The sequence below is a fragment of the Meira miltonrushii genome (assembly GCF_003144205.1).
Source record: "Meira miltonrushii strain MCA 3882 unplaced genomic scaffold FA14scaffold_4, whole genome shotgun sequence".
Lineage (NCBI taxonomy): Eukaryota > Fungi > Basidiomycota > Exobasidiomycetes > Exobasidiales > Brachybasidiaceae > Meira > Meira miltonrushii.
Genome location: NW_020289946.1, coordinates 901,047 through 917,844, shown reverse-complemented (window position 1 = coordinate 917,844; position 16,798 = coordinate 901,047). Strand labels below are relative to the sequence as shown.

At 44.3% G+C, this 16,798-nt stretch overlaps 6 protein-coding genes across 6 annotated transcripts; 4 read left to right on the top strand and 2 right to left on the bottom strand.

The window, feature by feature from the left end:
- Window position 1: 1 nt before the first annotated feature.
- Window positions 2-952, bottom strand: FA14DRAFT_168801 (putative RPL37A-ribosomal protein L37.e; the record flags this gene model as incomplete). Its single annotated transcript, XM_025500166.1, has 2 exons — window positions 2-574; window positions 911-952. The coding sequence occupies 2 exons, from the start codon at window positions 950-952 to the stop codon at window positions 305-307; spliced, it is 312 nt and encodes a 103-aa protein (XP_025353116.1). The 3' UTR covers window positions 2-304.
- A 165-nt stretch (window positions 953-1,117) lies between these two features.
- FA14DRAFT_162084 (putative RPL30-60S large subunit ribosomal protein L30.e) lies at window positions 1,118-2,373 on the top strand. The gene is made up of 2 exons (XM_025499420.1): window positions 1,118-1,754; window positions 1,833-2,373. Exons 1-2 carry the CDS (start codon window positions 1,483-1,485, stop codon window positions 1,888-1,890), a joined length of 330 nt encoding a protein of 109 aa, XP_025353115.1. The 5' UTR covers window positions 1,118-1,482; the 3' UTR covers window positions 1,891-2,373.
- A 277-nt stretch (window positions 2,374-2,650) lies between these two features.
- On the top strand, window positions 2,651-5,952 carry FA14DRAFT_162083 (WD40 repeat-like protein). The gene is made up of 2 exons (XM_025499419.1): window positions 2,651-3,289; window positions 3,546-5,952. Exons 1-2 carry the CDS (start codon window positions 2,855-2,857, stop codon window positions 5,724-5,726), a joined length of 2,616 nt encoding a protein of 871 aa, XP_025353114.1. The 5' UTR covers window positions 2,651-2,854; the 3' UTR covers window positions 5,727-5,952.
- A 780-nt stretch (window positions 5,953-6,732) lies between these two features.
- FA14DRAFT_78221 (ARM repeat-containing protein) lies at window positions 6,733-10,035 on the top strand. Its single transcript, XM_025502874.1, has one exon. The coding sequence runs from the start codon at window positions 7,178-7,180 to the stop codon at window positions 9,914-9,916; it is 2,739 nt and encodes a 912-aa protein (XP_025353113.1). The 5' UTR covers window positions 6,733-7,177; the 3' UTR covers window positions 9,917-10,035.
- A 344-nt stretch (window positions 10,036-10,379) lies between these two features.
- On the bottom strand, window positions 10,380-13,385 carry FA14DRAFT_78212 (uncharacterized protein). Its single transcript, XM_025502873.1, has 2 exons — window positions 12,327-13,385; window positions 10,380-10,465 (listed from the first exon to the last, which is right to left on the bottom strand). The coding sequence occupies exons 1-2, from the start codon at window positions 13,117-13,119 to the stop codon at window positions 10,458-10,460; spliced, it is 801 nt and encodes a 266-aa protein (XP_025353112.1). The 5' UTR covers window positions 13,120-13,385; the 3' UTR covers window positions 10,380-10,457.
- Window positions 13,386-14,886: 1,501 nt separating this feature from the next.
- FA14DRAFT_110480 (glycoside hydrolase) lies at window positions 14,887-16,608 on the top strand (the record flags this gene model as incomplete). The annotated part of the gene is made up of 1 exon (XM_025495916.1): window positions 14,887-16,608. A coding segment is annotated over one exon (1,722 nt), but the record flags the coding sequence as incomplete, so codon positions are not given.
- Between the last annotated feature and the right edge of the window lie 190 nt (window positions 16,609-16,798).

Here is a 16,798-nt window from a genome sequence, read left to right as displayed (position 1 = left end):
TGTAAGCTTAGAATAGATGTATTGTGCCGGAACATGCAATAGATGCTCTTTTAGAATGTTGATGGTGGTAGTAACATTTGGTGAGACTATTCCCGTAAAGAATGAGACTCGTATGCATACAAGATGGATCGGGTGGCGATCCAATCGAAGAAAGTAGCACGATCCATGTTCATCGAAGTAAATTTGTTGAGAAAGATATGCAGTCGAAAATGCCGAAAAGGAAGTCGAATGTTAACGCCCTCACAAATCCTTCATTGATGGTCAATCGTGTGTCGTATCATGATCATTTAATATCGAAGACGCTTTAAGCGGAGGCTGCGACAGCCTTACGTGTAGCAACACCAGTACGGAAACCATTCTTGGCACGACGTGGGACACCCTTCATGTGACGCATACGACCGGTACCAGTTGTTCTTCTCCTTTGAGCTTTTTGGCCCCATTCGAATGAACGAATCTTAGCAGCTGGGTATCCGCAAGAAGCACATTCCTTCTTTTGACGGTGCAAAGAGCGCTTGTTGCAACGACGGCAGATTGTGTGTGTCTTGGTATGTCTCTTACCGAATGCTTGAGTACCCTTCGTCACTGAGAAGTCGAAAAAGAAGGTGGAGAAATATGGCGTTAATGAATGTTCTTTTATTCAGATAGGTTTGAGGTTTTCCATCGTCGTCATCATATGGAAATGTCGAGTATATCTGTCCTTCTATGCTTCAGTCGCTCATAACCCCTCCCCCAACTCTCCTCCCGTATCTACTCTGCTGTGCTCCAATCTTTCCATGATGTTCTGATCGTCCTTTGTTTCATCTACTTACTCTTTACCTGATTTGTCCTGTAACGATGGGATGTTAGAAGAGAAGATGACGATGACCGATAGACTTTCCTATTGGCAATTTCCAGAAGCGCACTCACTAACCTTTTCGGCCGTGCTAGAAATTGACGCGCCAAAGCAGCACATGCGGCAGAAATGTTGATAAGTTTATCACGTGTATGTGAGACACGTGATCTTCTCTTAAGTTTTCAGGCCTTGATACTGCGCTGCGCAAACTGCTGCACTGAGGCTAGGACAGTTGGACATGTCATTATTCCATACAAACAATATTCTTCTTCTCGTCACCATCGACGTCGCCCAATACATCAATTTCGAAAGTAAGTATTCTACGACAGAAGGTACGACAGATCAGAATGCGGATTGATGGCAAGTGATTAGAAGCGTTGGATAGCGTCGGGGAATACGTTAACGACACAGCGAGAGAGATGATAAGAGTTGGGAAATTAGCATGAAAGACACAATCTCGACAATGGAAAAGGATTCAAATCATGATCTTTGCATAGACTCCTGCCGTCACTATTCGATTTTCTTTGACATTGGTTTCGACTTCGACTCTTTACACGATTTCTGCAATCCGCATTCTCTGCGTCTTTCTGGTGTATCTCGCCTCTATAGAACACAATACTTATCCCGCTATTTGATCTCTTTTTTCACAGATGGCACCCAAGGCAAAGAAGACCACAAGCGATAACATCAACAGCAAGCTACAACTTGTTATCAAGAGTGGAAAGGTCTCCCTTGGACTTAAATCCGCCTTGAAATCTATGCGTAGCGGAAAGGCAAAGTTGGTCCTCATTTCTGCCAACACACCTCCATTGCGCAAATCTGAATTGGAATACTACGCTATGTTGAGCAAGACTAGCGTCCACCACTACCAAGGCAGCAACGTTGCCCTCGGTACCGCTGCCGGAAAGTTGTTCCGTGTTGGGTATGTATTCATGGATATGAGGATGAATGCATAAATGTTTGACCTTACTGACCCAACCGCCTTTCCCTTCCTTTACAGTGTCATGACCGTTTTGGATGCTGGTGACTCTGACTTGTTGAGCACTGTTGCCGCATAAAGTGGATAAGGATCGATAATCCCAATCCGACATTATGCTTTTACACATCCTTCACAGTCTTTTGCCTCGCAATCTTATGTACACTTTCCATCACACCCTCTAGGCCAGAGGGCGCATCATACTACGGCCAATCAAAAGCATTTCTTACATGATCAATCAGTCTGGGCGGAATGTTTTTAAGGGGTTCACTTTCGAATGCCACGGCAGAGCTGCTGATTTTGCAGAAGAGCTTACATGCTTACATTTTAGAAGTTTTGGATACAGACGAGGCAGCATCATCGAGGGAAAGCGGGCTTCATCGTCTTCACCTTAGTTACTCATGAGTGGGAACGTTTTCTGCTATAGCATAAGTATGATGTGATTAGGGTTCTCACAAATAGGAGCCAGATATGTGACAAATTGCTCGTTTTAAATCAGACTGCCTCAGAGGCTTTATAGTGGAGATTAATAGGCTGAAGCTTGGTCATGTGTTAATTGTCATGTGTTCTACATGTTGTGCTTTGTGATCTTATAGGAGTTTCCACATTCTCATCGCGCTGTCTTAACGCATCCGTCTTTGCCATCAATCTCATCATAAGTACGTGCGATTGCGAGCTTTGGGATTATTTTGGCGGCAGAGCAGTAAAAAGTATTCCGCTTCCGTTTCAGCCAACTTGTGTGTGTGTGTGTGTGTGTGTGCCTAGACCGAAATACGCGTTAAGTTGATTAAAATTTAAAGCGCAAAAATGGAGGTCTTAAGGTTGAGAAACTCTGATGTTCACCAAAACGGTTATTCGATCTTGATGGTTTCATCTTAACTCCGAACATATATAATCATGCTTTGATCGGAACACAATCTGAACATTAACCTTCATCAACAATAATACCTTAATCAAGTTCAAGCAAAAACGAATTCCTAGAATGACCACTGCTGGTCTCACTCTCTTTACTTCGTAAGAAAGATCAGTATCAACGATTCGTCAAAATGAAGGCTGTCGATGGATCGATTGAATCGGGTGAGGATAAAAGGAGAAGTACTTCAGTCTCACCCAAAGGGAAGAAGCGTAAATTGGAAGAAGATGATCATGTCGAAGCATTGAGAACCAAACAATTCTCCGATAGTTCTAGACCGGAAAGTACTGGATCGCCACATCGACCTTCGTTCAGTAAAACGCCAGCATCGCAATCATCTTCTAGTCTCCTTCGTGCTGCCGCTACAGGAGGTCCGGCAGAAGGTAGAGGACTACGTGGTGTTGATGCAGAAGTCAATACTGAGGCTGATGAATGCGGCTCATTCAAATTGCCAACGATCAAAAGCCTAACCACACCAGGTGAACTTGGCTCAAACAATACACCAAATAAGATGTGCATTAGACATCAAAGTATGGCCGATGAGGGTAAGACGGCAAAGCTACAAAAGGTGAGTATTCCCGTTCGATATCATCCCACCCCACCCGCAATTCAAGCCAGACTTGGTATCCAACATGGACATGAAGTCGGCCCTTCGTAATGAAGGCAATTGCCATACCAAAATATACCCGCTCAGTTTGAGGCGTTGATTTGCTTCCTTCAAGGTTGCACGTAGGTCAACTGCTATAGAAGTAGCGAGACATCATTTCCTAGAATGTTTGCAAAGTTCATCTTACTGACATATTTCACCTTTTGATTCTCTACAGTCAATCGAATCGTTGCCTCTTGCTGATCAAACAGCAGTCAATACGGTCTGGTCTTTGTTCTCGTCTTCGCCACATCCACGACGAGCTCTGATCCTTCAAGGTCTTTTGACGATGTGCTGTTCCTCACAACTATCGCTTTTAAGTCAAGAGCTCTCGTTAGCAATTCGTTTGGATCCTTTCGCTCTTTTCCCACGTGAGATCAGTCTCAGGATACTCAAACATCTCGATGCAATGACTTTGGGCAGAGCAGCGCAAGTGTCTCGACAGTGGAAGAGCTTGGCAGACGATGATCTTTTATGGCGAAACATGTGCGAGCAACACATCGAGCGGAAGTGCGAAAAGTGTGGTTGGGGCTTACCATTGCTTAACGAAAGGAGAAAACGACTACAGGCACAGCCGACTCAAAGTGCTTCACAACAACGGACTTCACCACCGGACAACTCACAGAAAGAAGACGACGAGTTGAAACAATCACCAGAATCCCCGCAAGGTAATTCAGCTCAAGGTGGTTCCCTAAAGAGAGCCGTCACAGCAGCGGCTAATGCTGCTGCTTTGTCTAAGAATGCTGCTCATTCTCGTGGTAATTCTCGCGCTCCAAGCCCAAGTCCCACTTCAGCTTACGATCAGCCATCTGTTGCACCAGCTACTCGACCATGGAAGACAGTGTATTGTGAACGGTTGGCGATTGAACGTAATTGGCGAAGAGGACGATATACCACAAAGGTTCTGACTGGACATACAGATGGTATCATGTGCTTGCAATTTAGTGAATCGCTCACTCATCCTGCTTTCCCAATTGTGATTACTGGATCGTATGATCGTACGGCACGGGTCTGGAATATGGAAACAGGTGAAGAATTACGGGTATTGAAAGGGCACACACGTGGAGTACGTTGCTTACAATTCGATGAAGCTAAACTGATCACCGGCAGTATGGACCGAACGCTGAAGATTTGGAATTGGAGAACGGGAGAATTGATGCGAACGTTGGAAGGACATACGGAAGGAATCGTTTGTTTGAATTACAATAATCATATTCTAGCTAGTGGAAGTGCCGATAGCAATGTCAAGATCTGGAATTTCCGTAGCGGTGAATGCTTTACCCTTCGCGGTCATACAGATTGGGTCAATGCTGTATTACTATGGAGCGGAAATGGTCGTGCAGGTATCAAAAATACACGTTGGGACGATGACAATGACGACGGCACAAATTCAACATTCTTGTTCTCTGCTTCCGATGATGGAACGATTCGATTGTGGGATTTGCGCGCACGTGAAAGTCTGATGAGCTTTGATGGTCATGTTGGACAAGTTCAAAGCATCAAATTGGTCATGTTGGATGAGACTGCAGTCCATAAGCTTGTCATCAATGCAGCAGGCGGTGCAGGCGCAGATCAAGCTGAAGATATTCAACGTCGTCAAATGCAAGCTCAAAGAAGTCAAGGCAATGTAGAAGTGGAAAATCAGGCAAATCAAGCAGGTTCATACTTTGTCAATCCGTCAAACGGAGAAGCTGCTATTGAAGGTGCACCTGCTAACGCAAACAATGTCAGCTGTGGATACAATCCACCAGCTGTACCTGGGGGTAGAACAGCAGGCTCAGGCTCCGCACCAGCAATACCTGATCGTTTCCAAGATACGACCGCCTCATCCATCTTTCAACCAAGCAACATCAAAACTAAACCCATCAAGACTGGCGAAAAGATTGATGAGAGTTTGCTGTTGTTGCAAAAACGACTTTACGAGGCTGGCTTGGTGGAAGAATTGCCATTGGACGCAGATATGACTGATCTGGAAGGACCTCTGTCGCCATTCTGGAACGGAAACCAGCAAAAAGCCAACCCCAATTCTCATCATGCTCCTCAACGTCCAATCTTGATCTCTGCCTCTTTGGACAATACGATCAGATTATGGTGTGTTCGAACGGGTAGATGCATTCGTACCTTGTTCGGACATACAGAGGGAATTTGGAGTTTAAGTTTGGACAAATTACGTATCGCAAGCGCAAGTCATGATCGTTGTATCAAAACGTGGGATACGGACACGGGCATGTGTAAGCAAACATTTGTTGGACATAGAGGTGCAGTAACATGTGTCCAATTAGGAGATGATAAAATCGTCAGTGGAAGTGATGATGGCGATTGTCGGATTTGGAGTTTTGCCCCAGCGCCAATTTCGTGAGAAAAACAAAAAAGAGAAACACAAAAATCAATTTCGCCTTTTTCGTTGTACTACTACTCTATACTTGTGATCACTATTTCTTTTCGGTCGATCGGTTTTCTGTTTTTGGTCCATACCCCCTTCTAAAACATTACCTTTGAGAAGAAACAACGCTAATAATCATAAACCAAAATTTTACGCTTTTGTATTTGTATAGTCTCTGCTTCATCAATAGTATCTTGTGACATTCAAAAAAGTTGACATCTGCGTGTCTTACATCATCCGACATATCCCACCATCTTCTCGGCAACTTGGCCAATCGGTGTTTTTATTGAGAGCAAGAAATCTATCACTAAATCTTAGCGTAAATTGAAAGAACACATGGACTGAGATTAAATCTGGTCGCTAGGAAGGCAGGAGAAGTGAATTGCCACAAGTTGCTCGCTGGAGAAGGGCGTCCGGGGAGGCAAGAATTTGCCTCGTAAATGCGCTGCGCTAGTGCCGTGGTACACCGCCTCTTTGTTGCTGTATGTGTGTGTGTGTAGGAGTTTAAAATCAGCTGAGAACATATGCTGTCCCCCAAAAAATCCAAAAAGTTCGGGCTTGGCATGATCCACGCTATGAAGGGACATAATGTCCGATTCAACCGGTAAGAGCCAAGAACCGGATCATGTCTGATTGTCTGGACTGTGTTATTTGACCCTGATTTGAATAAAAACACTTTAATGGATTAGCGAATGACGGTTTGATGACGAGGCCTTTAGTCTAGCACAGCGCCTCCACAGAAGAGGCAAGACACACAGGTGTAGGCTATGCTGTGGTAGGCTGTGTGTGTGTGTATGTGTATGTTACGAATATAGAAATCCAAGGCGGTGTAAATGCGCTTCTAGCAAAGCAGGCAATTTACCGCGATGATTTTCCATACATTGAAATTAAGTTTAGACGCTTATTATTTTCCTTGTGTGTGTCTGTCTCTTAAGCTTGCTGCATAGCCCGGCCTAAAGGATTCTTCGGGCATAAGTGAGTTGAAAAAAATCAAATTATTACTCTCAAAAGGCAGTGCCGTGCCTGGCTCAAATTACCAATCGGCTTCGCAGGCTGATTGATGTATGCGTACTACTGAATGATTGCTTTATGAGACATATACTTCCAATATCAATTTCTCATCTTTCATTATCATCCTCAACAAGAAACAATCATTTTTAATCGTATCATCCGAATCACAATCGACTATCGGATCAAGATCACATCGTCAACAAATCAATAAACGGCGCTTATCCATTCACCGCATTCTACTTTTTATCGTGTACACTTTTTTAATCAGCTCCGGACTCTAAAATAATTTTGACTTTCATCTATTAACCAATCCGACTTCATCTGAACAATCATCATATTGCGCAGCTTCAACTTCCTATTCACCACCAATCCATTTGTACTTCAGGCCCACAACTAATCTGCAAATTCCACACAAAATGGCTGCGCCAATGGTCATCGACGATTCGACATCCGATCAACAGAATCCATCTCCCACAGAGTTGGCATTCGAGTTGAACCCATATTTGCATTCTATTGAACGTGTTGCTGCAGACCATGGCTTACAACATGATTCGGGTGTCTCATTCGGCGGATCGACAAGCAAATCACCTAAACCTGTTGAATCTACAGCAGGCACAGGCTCAAACGAACAACCCAGAACCAGTAGGTTCTTGATGACTCCAGCAGGCTCATCAGCCAGTCTCAAACGTCCAAGTGTTTCATCGGCAGAAGGATCACATTCTCGCGTAAAACGAATGATCGAAAGTCCAACATTGACGGGCGAATTTGATGCACAAGAAGATATATGGGCAGATGTGTCTAGAAGATTGAAACCTTTTGGTGATATATTACGACATGAAAGGCTAAGGACAGACCTAGGGAATACATCATTGGCAGAAGACTGTGTGGGCTTGCTAACAGAATCCACAAGACGTTACAAGTCCGACTCTATCGCCCTATCGGAAGCTCAAGTAGAAATGATGAGAATCTTGGCAAATCTCTGTATAGATCATGATGAAAATCGAGAAAAGCTGTTGACAAAGGGTGCACCTCAAGGGATATCTGTTTTGCTGCAAACTATACTATCTTTGGATGATCAATCTTTCAGATCGGGCATCACTACCGTTTTACGAACAGCAGCCGGAGCATTGCTAAATCTTCAATTGGATCACGCTTCTACACAAGCAGCTTTACGAGCTGACGAGAGATCGATCGGAATGCTGCTCAAGCTAGCGACCGATGTGCGAGTGTACGAACTAGGAGACTGGTATCGACCACCTCGGAATAAGAACGAAAATACAGAAGACTGGAAGAAGCATGTATCAACAGGATCAAGCGTTTCAACATGGGCTTGGCGCATCATTCAAGACGTATGCTCTGGCGACGAAGAAGAGGGAAACGCAAAGTCGGAGAATATGGAAAAGACGAGTTCTTCGGACGAAGGCGAAAAGCCAATCGAAAGCTTGGTCACAATCGATCAACCTGCTAAAGTGGCAAACCTTCTAATACATCCCCTTCAGAGGCTTTTACCGCCTTCTTCATCCGACATGACATTCCAAGGTAATTGGGATGCGGATGATGTTTCCGATATGATGGAATCTGATATGGATATCGTTCAAATTGCGACGGAACTGATCGAATCATGCTCTCTTGATTCTAAGCCATTCCGTGTCTCGGCTTTAGAAAAGGTTGATTTCGAAGGTCAACAAAGTACCATCTTGGAATTCTTGGTTCACTTCGCCGACTCTGCACAGAGCCCGGATGCTTGGTCTTTCGACAGAGAAGAGAGCAACAATCTACCACCCAAACCCAGCGATGAAGAAGCGGCCAAAGAGGTGATCACAAAGTTTTCTAGAGCCAAAGCAGCAATATCCCGGGCGATCGTATGCATTGTTGGAGAAGATGAGAATATGACGAAATTGTTCGAGGGCCAAGGCTCAGGTCAAGGAGGCTGGTTTACCGAAAAGATGAAGGAATGGATGGAACGAGATGCGAAAGATCGGGATGATTTGGTTAGCACGGCAATGTTGGCAGTGGGCAATCTGGCGCGCAAAGATGCTCATTGTATCGCTTTGGTACATGAACATCACATCGTCCCTACCTTGACACGGCTATTAGATCCCTCTGCTGATATCAAAGTAGCTCATGGCACTATGTGTCTGCTCAAAAATCTAGCCATCCCAAGTCAGAACAAGCGGATAATAGGTGCATCAAATGATCTCATCTCCCGCCTTGGTGCTTTCTTGGACAAGAGCAGAGACAATGTTCAACCTTTGCAATTTGCTACAGTTGGTTTATTGAAGCATTTATGTTCTGCTAATGTCGACAATTCGTTTGACTTTGTCCTTGGAGGTACACTACCTGCTCTGCTTGACCTGATTCGTCGAACAGATGATGTTCCAACACGAATGGAAGGAACAAGGGTCCTGGTGAATGCAGTAAAGTCACTTTGGTCATCAGCATTGACACCTGCCGCAAATTCAAGCAATCAAACGGTCGATCCAAATGCCCGTCAGAGAGCAAGACATGTTTTGACATGCGAGCCTGTAGTATCAGCATTATCAGAAATGGTGAAAAACAGTACGAAATACCCCGTTTTGGTAAACGAAGGTATTTTGGCTCTTACATTGATTGCTGCCAGTATAGATGATCAACTATCGAGTGGAGCACAAATGGTTGCCAGGGCTTTGCAAACGATTTCTTCGCCAAGGCGCAAATCAAGTGCTGCACCAGTAGGCGGAAACAACGAAAGCTCAACAACAAATGAAAGTAACGAGCAGCTTCCAAGGTTACCTCAAAGACAAACCACTTTGGACGCCTTGGCATCTGCTGCTCCAAACGCTTTACCCGTCTTACGATCAGGTGCAGATATGATTGCTACCGTTTTGGCTCGTCGTGATGCACGAATGCCGCCGCAATTTGCCAATAATGCATGTGCTTTGGTACAAGCATTAGTCGCACCACATCAATCGACAACAGCAGATGAAACCGTTTCAGCTCCTGAGACCAGTGATCCGGTTCAAACCACGCCCAATACTAATGAGGGCGTTGATGCAATTTCAAATTTGCTACAATCTTTACGTCCTGCTTTGGAACAATTGAGTACAGTAGGACCACAAGAATCTCTACCGATCGCTCAAAAAGCTTTGGATAGCGTCAGAGCTTTCTTGAAATAATACAAAGCAATCTCCCTTTTTTTATTATTCTCTCTATCTGTGCGACAAGAGCACCTTTGTATTCACACCTAGCAATTTACTAATATGACATGCTTTATATCTACAAAAAATCACAAACGTTTGATGAGATATATTGATTGATCAGTTGATGCTCTTGTCCATATATGTGTCAATTGTACAAATGCTTCTATTCAAGAGAGAGAAGAAAAAGGGAAATGAGAAAGAAAAAAAATTGCCCATCAAGCCTCTGTAGAAGAAGCATGACCTTCTCCGCCATTCTTAGACGTATCAATTGCTTGACGACGACAAAGCGGGCAGGAATTATTACTGCTGATCAACCATTGATCCAAACAGCCAGAATGGAACAAATGACCACAACCAAGTAAACGTCTTTGTTCACCTTCATCTTGCCAATCTTCTAAGCAAATCAAACATTTTTCACTGGTATTTTCCATGATTTGATGTAACTTTGTCAATGTTTCAATATCCGTCTTTGAACCATTCACTTTGCGTAAGTCACTCTTTTCGATTTGTTCAGACGTTACTGTTTCGTTCACTTTCATTCCTGCAGCTGCCATTGCGCCCAAGAATTCCATCAAAACCATCAAATCGCGAGATGCTTCATCATTCGATGCATGGAAGAGCGGATGTTGGGGTGGATAATGGCCACCCGAAACAAAGAGTAAAAAGCGTGAAAGAGGTGCTTGTCCCGGTTGTGATCGTGCAAAAGGATTTATGTTTTGCCCGTGTAAAGCATGTGCATTTTGCACATTGGCTGAAGCGGGATTGGCGGCCTGATCATTTTGTGCCTGTGTTTGAGGTTCAGTTCGGCTTCTTCGATTTGCACGAAGGAGATCAGCATTGGCACTGTGGAACTCATTATCGTCCAATTGCTCAATACTACGAACTCCGACAACGATGCACGGTAATAGACCGGAAGGCGTTGGTTGAGGAGCAGATTCAGTCTGGGTTGCTCTTTGCTCAGGAAAGGTGAAGAAGCGGAAGAAACATAATTGTCCATCTCGCGTATCACCTTCTCGTGAAGAAGCTTCAATGGATTCTGACGTAGCATTCGTACCGGCATCGGGATTGGCGTTTGTTTGGCTGTCCTCACCACTAGCTCCTTCTTCACGTCCTGGAGGAATAGCACGAACAGCACGATTCAAATCTCTTGAAAGGTCATAAAGGAACCTGTCAAAAGATCCTTCCTCGCCCCGATTCAAGTGCCCTTCCCGTGCAGCTTCCAATGTAGCACGAACTGATTGAATTCGTGATTCAGCATTATTAACAGAAGGTCTTGCATCGGAAGTGGGAGGTGGACTGACGTTTGATGTTCCTGTTTGCGTTGATGCTGTGTTCGTTTCATTACCACTAGATCCACGTCCAACGTGTGATAGACTGTCACGGATAGCATCACGCAGCATATTTGACAAAGATGCAAGTGACGGTGCACCATCTGAATCTGCTTCCCTATTATCTGCTTGGGCAGGCGCTGCTGCTACGGCTGAAGTACGATTTGTACTACTTCCTTGGTTTCGTGCATTGGCTTGTGCTGCAGCCAAGGCTCTGCGGATATTTGCAACTTGCAAAGAAGATTCATTCCCAGAACGAGTTCCAGAAGGATGAAAATCACCCATAGTGCCATTTCTACCGCGGAACCTGCTACCGAAAGAGGACAATCGCGAACGCAAAGATTGAAAAGTTTGCGTAGCCCATGCAGATGTTGTATTCTCTCTTCTGTTTGGGTCGCTCGTGTTCTGCGTCGAGGTTTGAGTCTCTGAAGAAGCATCATTACCCTGATCCTGTGCTGTAGATGAAAGTGATGGCGTTGCAGGTGCTTGTGTGACAGGTACCGTCTGAGAAGCAGCATCATTTGTCCGAGGCGATTCCGTGTCTGTTGCACTTTCGCTAGTAGTCGCATTGTTTGCTCTAGCCTGTGAGCCTGACAGCAAAGAAGCTGCTGTTGCTGCAGTGGCAATGCTCAACAAACGAACCAGCATAGATGCCTGCTCTTCTATCGTGGCTGCTTGCGCTTCTCCTGTTCCACGCGATTCTGTCGAACTTGCCGTATCTGTATCTGGTAGATTGCTCTCAGATTCAGAAGGCTGTGCTTCGTTGGACTGCGCAGTGGAAGTAGCCCCATCATTCTGTGAAGAACGTTCGCTGCTACGATCTGATGAAGTACGACTGGTAGGCACTGTTCTCGAAACCAAAGCACCCTGAACGATGACGGATGTACCACCATTGCGTGATGGAGTGGGCGCTGCTGCTGTTCCATTAGCAGTGGTATTCGCTTGACCTTCTTGGCCAGCTCGAGCTCCACGTAAACCAAGAATATCGGACAATAAAGCAGAAAGCATCGAGGGGCGAGTATTGCCCTCTCGAATGATCTGTTGGGCTATCTCCCTTTGATTGGTTCCAGCTGTTGCGAGTGACTGTTCAATCTCACGACGCATGCGATTATGTCTTTGATCTGATGATTCTGTCTGGGATGGTACTCCATCCACATTCGATGATGAGCTAGGTGTATCGAGGGACTGCATCGCATTTGGTGTCTGAGTGGCACTTGAAGGCATAGATTGAGCAGATGATGATTCACCATTCGACGGTTCCAAAGCTTTCGCGGGACTACAATCGGATAGATTTGTTTGACCCAAGTTGACCTCTGTACTGTTCACCACACTTTCTGAGCTGCTTTCATCTTTCATGATCACATCTTCTTTCTCCTTCTCTTTTCCCTTATTCACAGTACGGGTTTTGCCTCTGTCCCTTTGCTTACCAGATGTGACTTCTTCCACTTCATCTTCTGTTGTGTGCACTCGCCTACGAAGTCTTCTAAGCATGGATTGGCTACCCTTTACCTCTTCATGTTCTGCTGAATCTCCAGGACTGGTGTTTGACTGTGTTCTTCGTCTTTTGTTGTGAAGTCGACCTTCTTGGTTATTTTGCGTGGCTGATTGAGTGTGATGACTGTTACTTCCTCCACTTTGTGCAGAACTCATTGTCTCTGTGCCTCCTTCTTGGAGCTTGTTAGGACGAGAGAAGATCTTTTTCAGGGAGAGTCTTTTGCTGCTTGGATGTGAAAGTGCTTCTGGTTGATTTCTTACAGAGTTGTCTTGGTCATGAGAGTTGACAGATTTTCTGAAAATGTTTGCTCTCTTATTGTTTGATCGATCGGAGTATTTGCTCTGATTTGAGCCCATGCCAATAGGTGCAAGCGTGAATTTTAATGCTGAGCAATCTTGTATGGAACGGCAAGACAGGGATCAATAGAGGGGTGAAACTCCTGCCGCTGTAAGCTTTTGTCTTTCTCTTCAGATGAAATCACGTTCTCCTTTACTTCTGCTTTTGCATCTCCATAAAAAGGGAAGTGCTTTGTTTCATGGAACGGTGAAGATGATAGTTATGAATGATGTTTATGATCAGATGTTATTTGTCATTATATCATTCGGGCTTTAAGTTGTTGTCGGTAACTTTTTAATGCATTCAATTGTTGTACGCCCACATCGCCCCCCAATTGTTATGTCTTACAACACACACTCGCTTGGCTGATTTGCATAATTGTCGTCGTGCAGGGTGCTCCACTAAGTAAAAAAAAAGGCGCGCCTATTCGCGCGAAGCATTACAACATCACAATCATCATCACGGAGATAAGCAAAGCAAGTAAGAATAGCATATATTCATCATCTTATAGAATGGTAATAATTATATTATGTCTTGACAAACTTCCCATCAATTAAGGTGGAATTGGAATGTGATTCATCCAACGCTCACGCCACAAACAACAAAAACGGTAGTCGCTCGATCAAATCATCAGACGGAACTGCGCATCCTTTCTCCGTCACGAACTTCAGCCCGTCTTAGCCTTTTATGATGGTGTACCTCCTGACATCGACTGGACGGTGTCTTACGCAGCTGCACTAGAACTACATTAATAGGAGATGAAACCGACTCACTTCTCCTTGTTTACGGTGCTGTTATGTTCAAATGAACAAACAAGTTTGACGTTAAATTGTGCTTCATTACCAGCGAATGAAAGGTACGAGCACTTCGATCAAGAAAGGGGCCCAAGCGTTTAAAAGCTTCAGATCTTTTCTGGAAATGAAGGAGTGCCTATTATCACTATTGGTGACAACGCGGTTCAACGGTTCCGCTTTGACACGATTCAGAGGTTTTTCTTTCTGTCTGGCTTGGCACCCGATGTGAATGGATAAAACAAAACGGCCACCGTAGCGGTTACCAGACGACCGAATTTGAGGAATTCTTGTCTACCGGTCCGTCTTTTTTTTTGTTAATATTTGTGAACAGTTATAGAAACACTTTCCGGTATAAAAGCGGTTGATAATAAAACATACCTTTCAGCCTTCCCCCATGACTTCTTGCTTTGATATTCTCCTAATTTCAGCCCCTCCAGAATTAATCAATATTGACTCTAAACAACATTATCCCTAAACGATATTTACGCTCTTTACCTTCATCGTCTTCACACTGAACGTCACTACAGTCTTTTGGTAGTCATGCATTCTCTATACGATTTCAAATGGCGCCTTTTGGTGGCATCTCTGCTTCTCGTTCTAGCTATTTCTTCTGCATGTGCAGATGATAGGGACAGATTTGACCGTCGTGCGATGCGCAATTCAGTAAACAAGCCAACATTCTATGAAAAACGACAAAATGATGGATCAAATACTGGGTCGTCCACACCTCAAACCAATGGCACTGGCACTGGTACTGGCACTGGCACTGGCACTGGCACTGGCACTGGCACTGGCACTGGCACTGGCACTGGCACTGGCACTGGCACTGGCACTGGCACTGGTACTGGCACTGGCACTGGTACTGGCACTGGTACTGGCACTGGCACTGGTACAGGCTCAGGCTCAGGCTCAACTGATAAGCCTGCTGATAAACCTGCCGATACCGCTCCAACTTCAAATGCAACAACGTCGTCTGCTAATGTTACGGGACCAGTGATCGATTTCATGTTGAGTAATACATGGAACAGTAGTCAATATCTAGCCCAAACCAATCCAAACATTCAATTCGTATACAATGCAACATTTAACGAAGATGGTCAAAACAGTACAGATACTCAACCTACAATCGTTTCAATCAATGTCAAAGAAAGACGTCAATATCAAAAAATGGTTGGTCTAGGTGCAGGTGTTACGGATGCAACTGCAATCATTTTGCAAGCTCTAAAAGCGAATCGACCTGATGCTTATGAAGAAATTTTGAATTTATGTTTCAACGAATCACCCGAATGGATTGCAAAAGGTGGTGCAGGAATGAATATGATTCGTTTGCCAATCGGTGCTTCGGATTTCGGTTTTACCGAATATACCTATGATGATACAGTTGATGGCACACCCGATCCAACTTTATCTAATTTCGATATCAATAAATCACCAAAACGTTGGCAAACAGTCCAAGATATTCTGAAAATCAATCCAGGTCTCATCGTCATGGCAAGCCCATGGTCACCTCCTGCATGGACGAAAGGCAATACCAGAGGAAGCCTTCAAGGCGGTTCAATCTTACAACAATATGAAGGTGCATTTGGTGATTATCTTGTCAAGTTTGTCAAAACGTTGAAGGAAAGCAAAGGTATCACCGTAAAAGTGTTGAGTTTACAAAACGAGCCATTGTATGATGGAGCTAAATACCCGTGCTCAAAGATGTTACCGGATCAACAAGCTCGTATCGGTGCCCTTACTCGTCAAAAATTGGACGCTGCTGGATTTAACAGTGTTAAAATCTTAGCGTACGATCACAATTGGGACAATACCGAATATCCAATCGACGTTTTTGATGATGCGGCCGAAGATTTTGCTGGTGTAGCTTGGCATTGTTACGGAGGTGATCCATCAGGCCAAGAACCGTTCAATGAAGCATATCCTGATCGATGGGTTTGGTTTACCGAATGTACCCGAATCACGCAATACTACGAAGAACCATGGGAGAATATCAAAAAGCAATTCTCTCAAATTATAAAAGGTTCAATCTCTTACAACTCACAAGCTGTCATCCTTTGGAATCTGGCTTTGCAAATCGATAAAGAAGGTTTCACCGTTCCATCATTGCCTCAAACCTGCAGAAATTGCTTGGCTCCAATTGTCGTGTATGACAATTCTACAGGTCCCGAATTGGAGGGAATGAACCGTGCTGCAATCGATTCACAAAAGAACCGAAGAAGTTTGACTGGTCCAACTTTGAATAACGATAATGACCTCTTCCAAATGTTCTCCAAGAGAGATGATGCAAAAAATTTAGGTGTACTGATGAATGCAGCAAGTCTGAGCGATGCCTCAGCCATGAACCAAGGTGCTGATAATGAAGGTTCTGTCATCCCACCAACGCGCGATACCAATTATCGTACTTCGGATTACGTCACTCTGGCCCATTTAGGTGTGGCCATTCGTCCACAAAAGGATGGTGAACGATGGGCACAACGTGTTGGAGTGGTAACAAGTGAAGATGATCATAGTGGACCAGTGGTAAAAGCACAATTGTTCCGTAATAGCTTAGGCAATGGCTCTTCACGTTGGTCGGTCATCATTCTTCAACAATACGATCATTATGGTTATGACAGAGCAAAAGCTGAAGATATCACCTTCCAACTTAAATTCAGAAATTACGTTGCAACTTTTGTTTTACCGCCCGGTGCATTCACCCTTCAATGGACTGCTGAGGATACCGATTACGAACATCAAGGTGATCAAGTTAAAGCCTCTTCCTCCCTCACTTCGCCAAAAGGCACAACAAAGTAGATTGTATCTCCCATCCTTGTTTCCTTTTTACCTCAGATTTCATCATTTCCCTGCTTCTGGTTATGCTATTCGAAAATTTATTTATTCGTTCCTTTTACTGAAAATGTCGAGA

Excerpts from the sequence above, each read along its gene's own strand:
- FA14DRAFT_162084 (XM_025499420.1), top strand. The coding sequence starts at position 1,483 with ATGGCACCCAAGGCAAAGAAGACCACAAGCGATAACATCAACAGCAAG. Across the intron at positions 1,755-1,832 it reads GGAAAGTTGTTCCGTGTTGG|TGTCATGACCGTTTTGGATG; the intron begins GTATGTATTCAT and ends CTTCCTTTACAG.
- FA14DRAFT_78212 (XM_025502873.1), bottom strand. The coding sequence starts at position 13,119 with ATGGGCTCAAATCAGAGCAAATACTCCGATCGATCAAACAATAAGAGA.
- FA14DRAFT_162083 (XM_025499419.1), top strand. The coding sequence starts at position 2,855 with ATGAAGGCTGTCGATGGATCGATTGAATCGGGTGAGGATAAAAGGAGA. Across the intron at positions 3,290-3,545 it reads AGACGGCAAAGCTACAAAAG|TCAATCGAATCGTTGCCTCT; the intron begins GTGAGTATTCCC and ends GATTCTCTACAG.
- FA14DRAFT_78221 (XM_025502874.1), top strand. The coding sequence starts at position 7,178 with ATGGCTGCGCCAATGGTCATCGACGATTCGACATCCGATCAACAGAAT.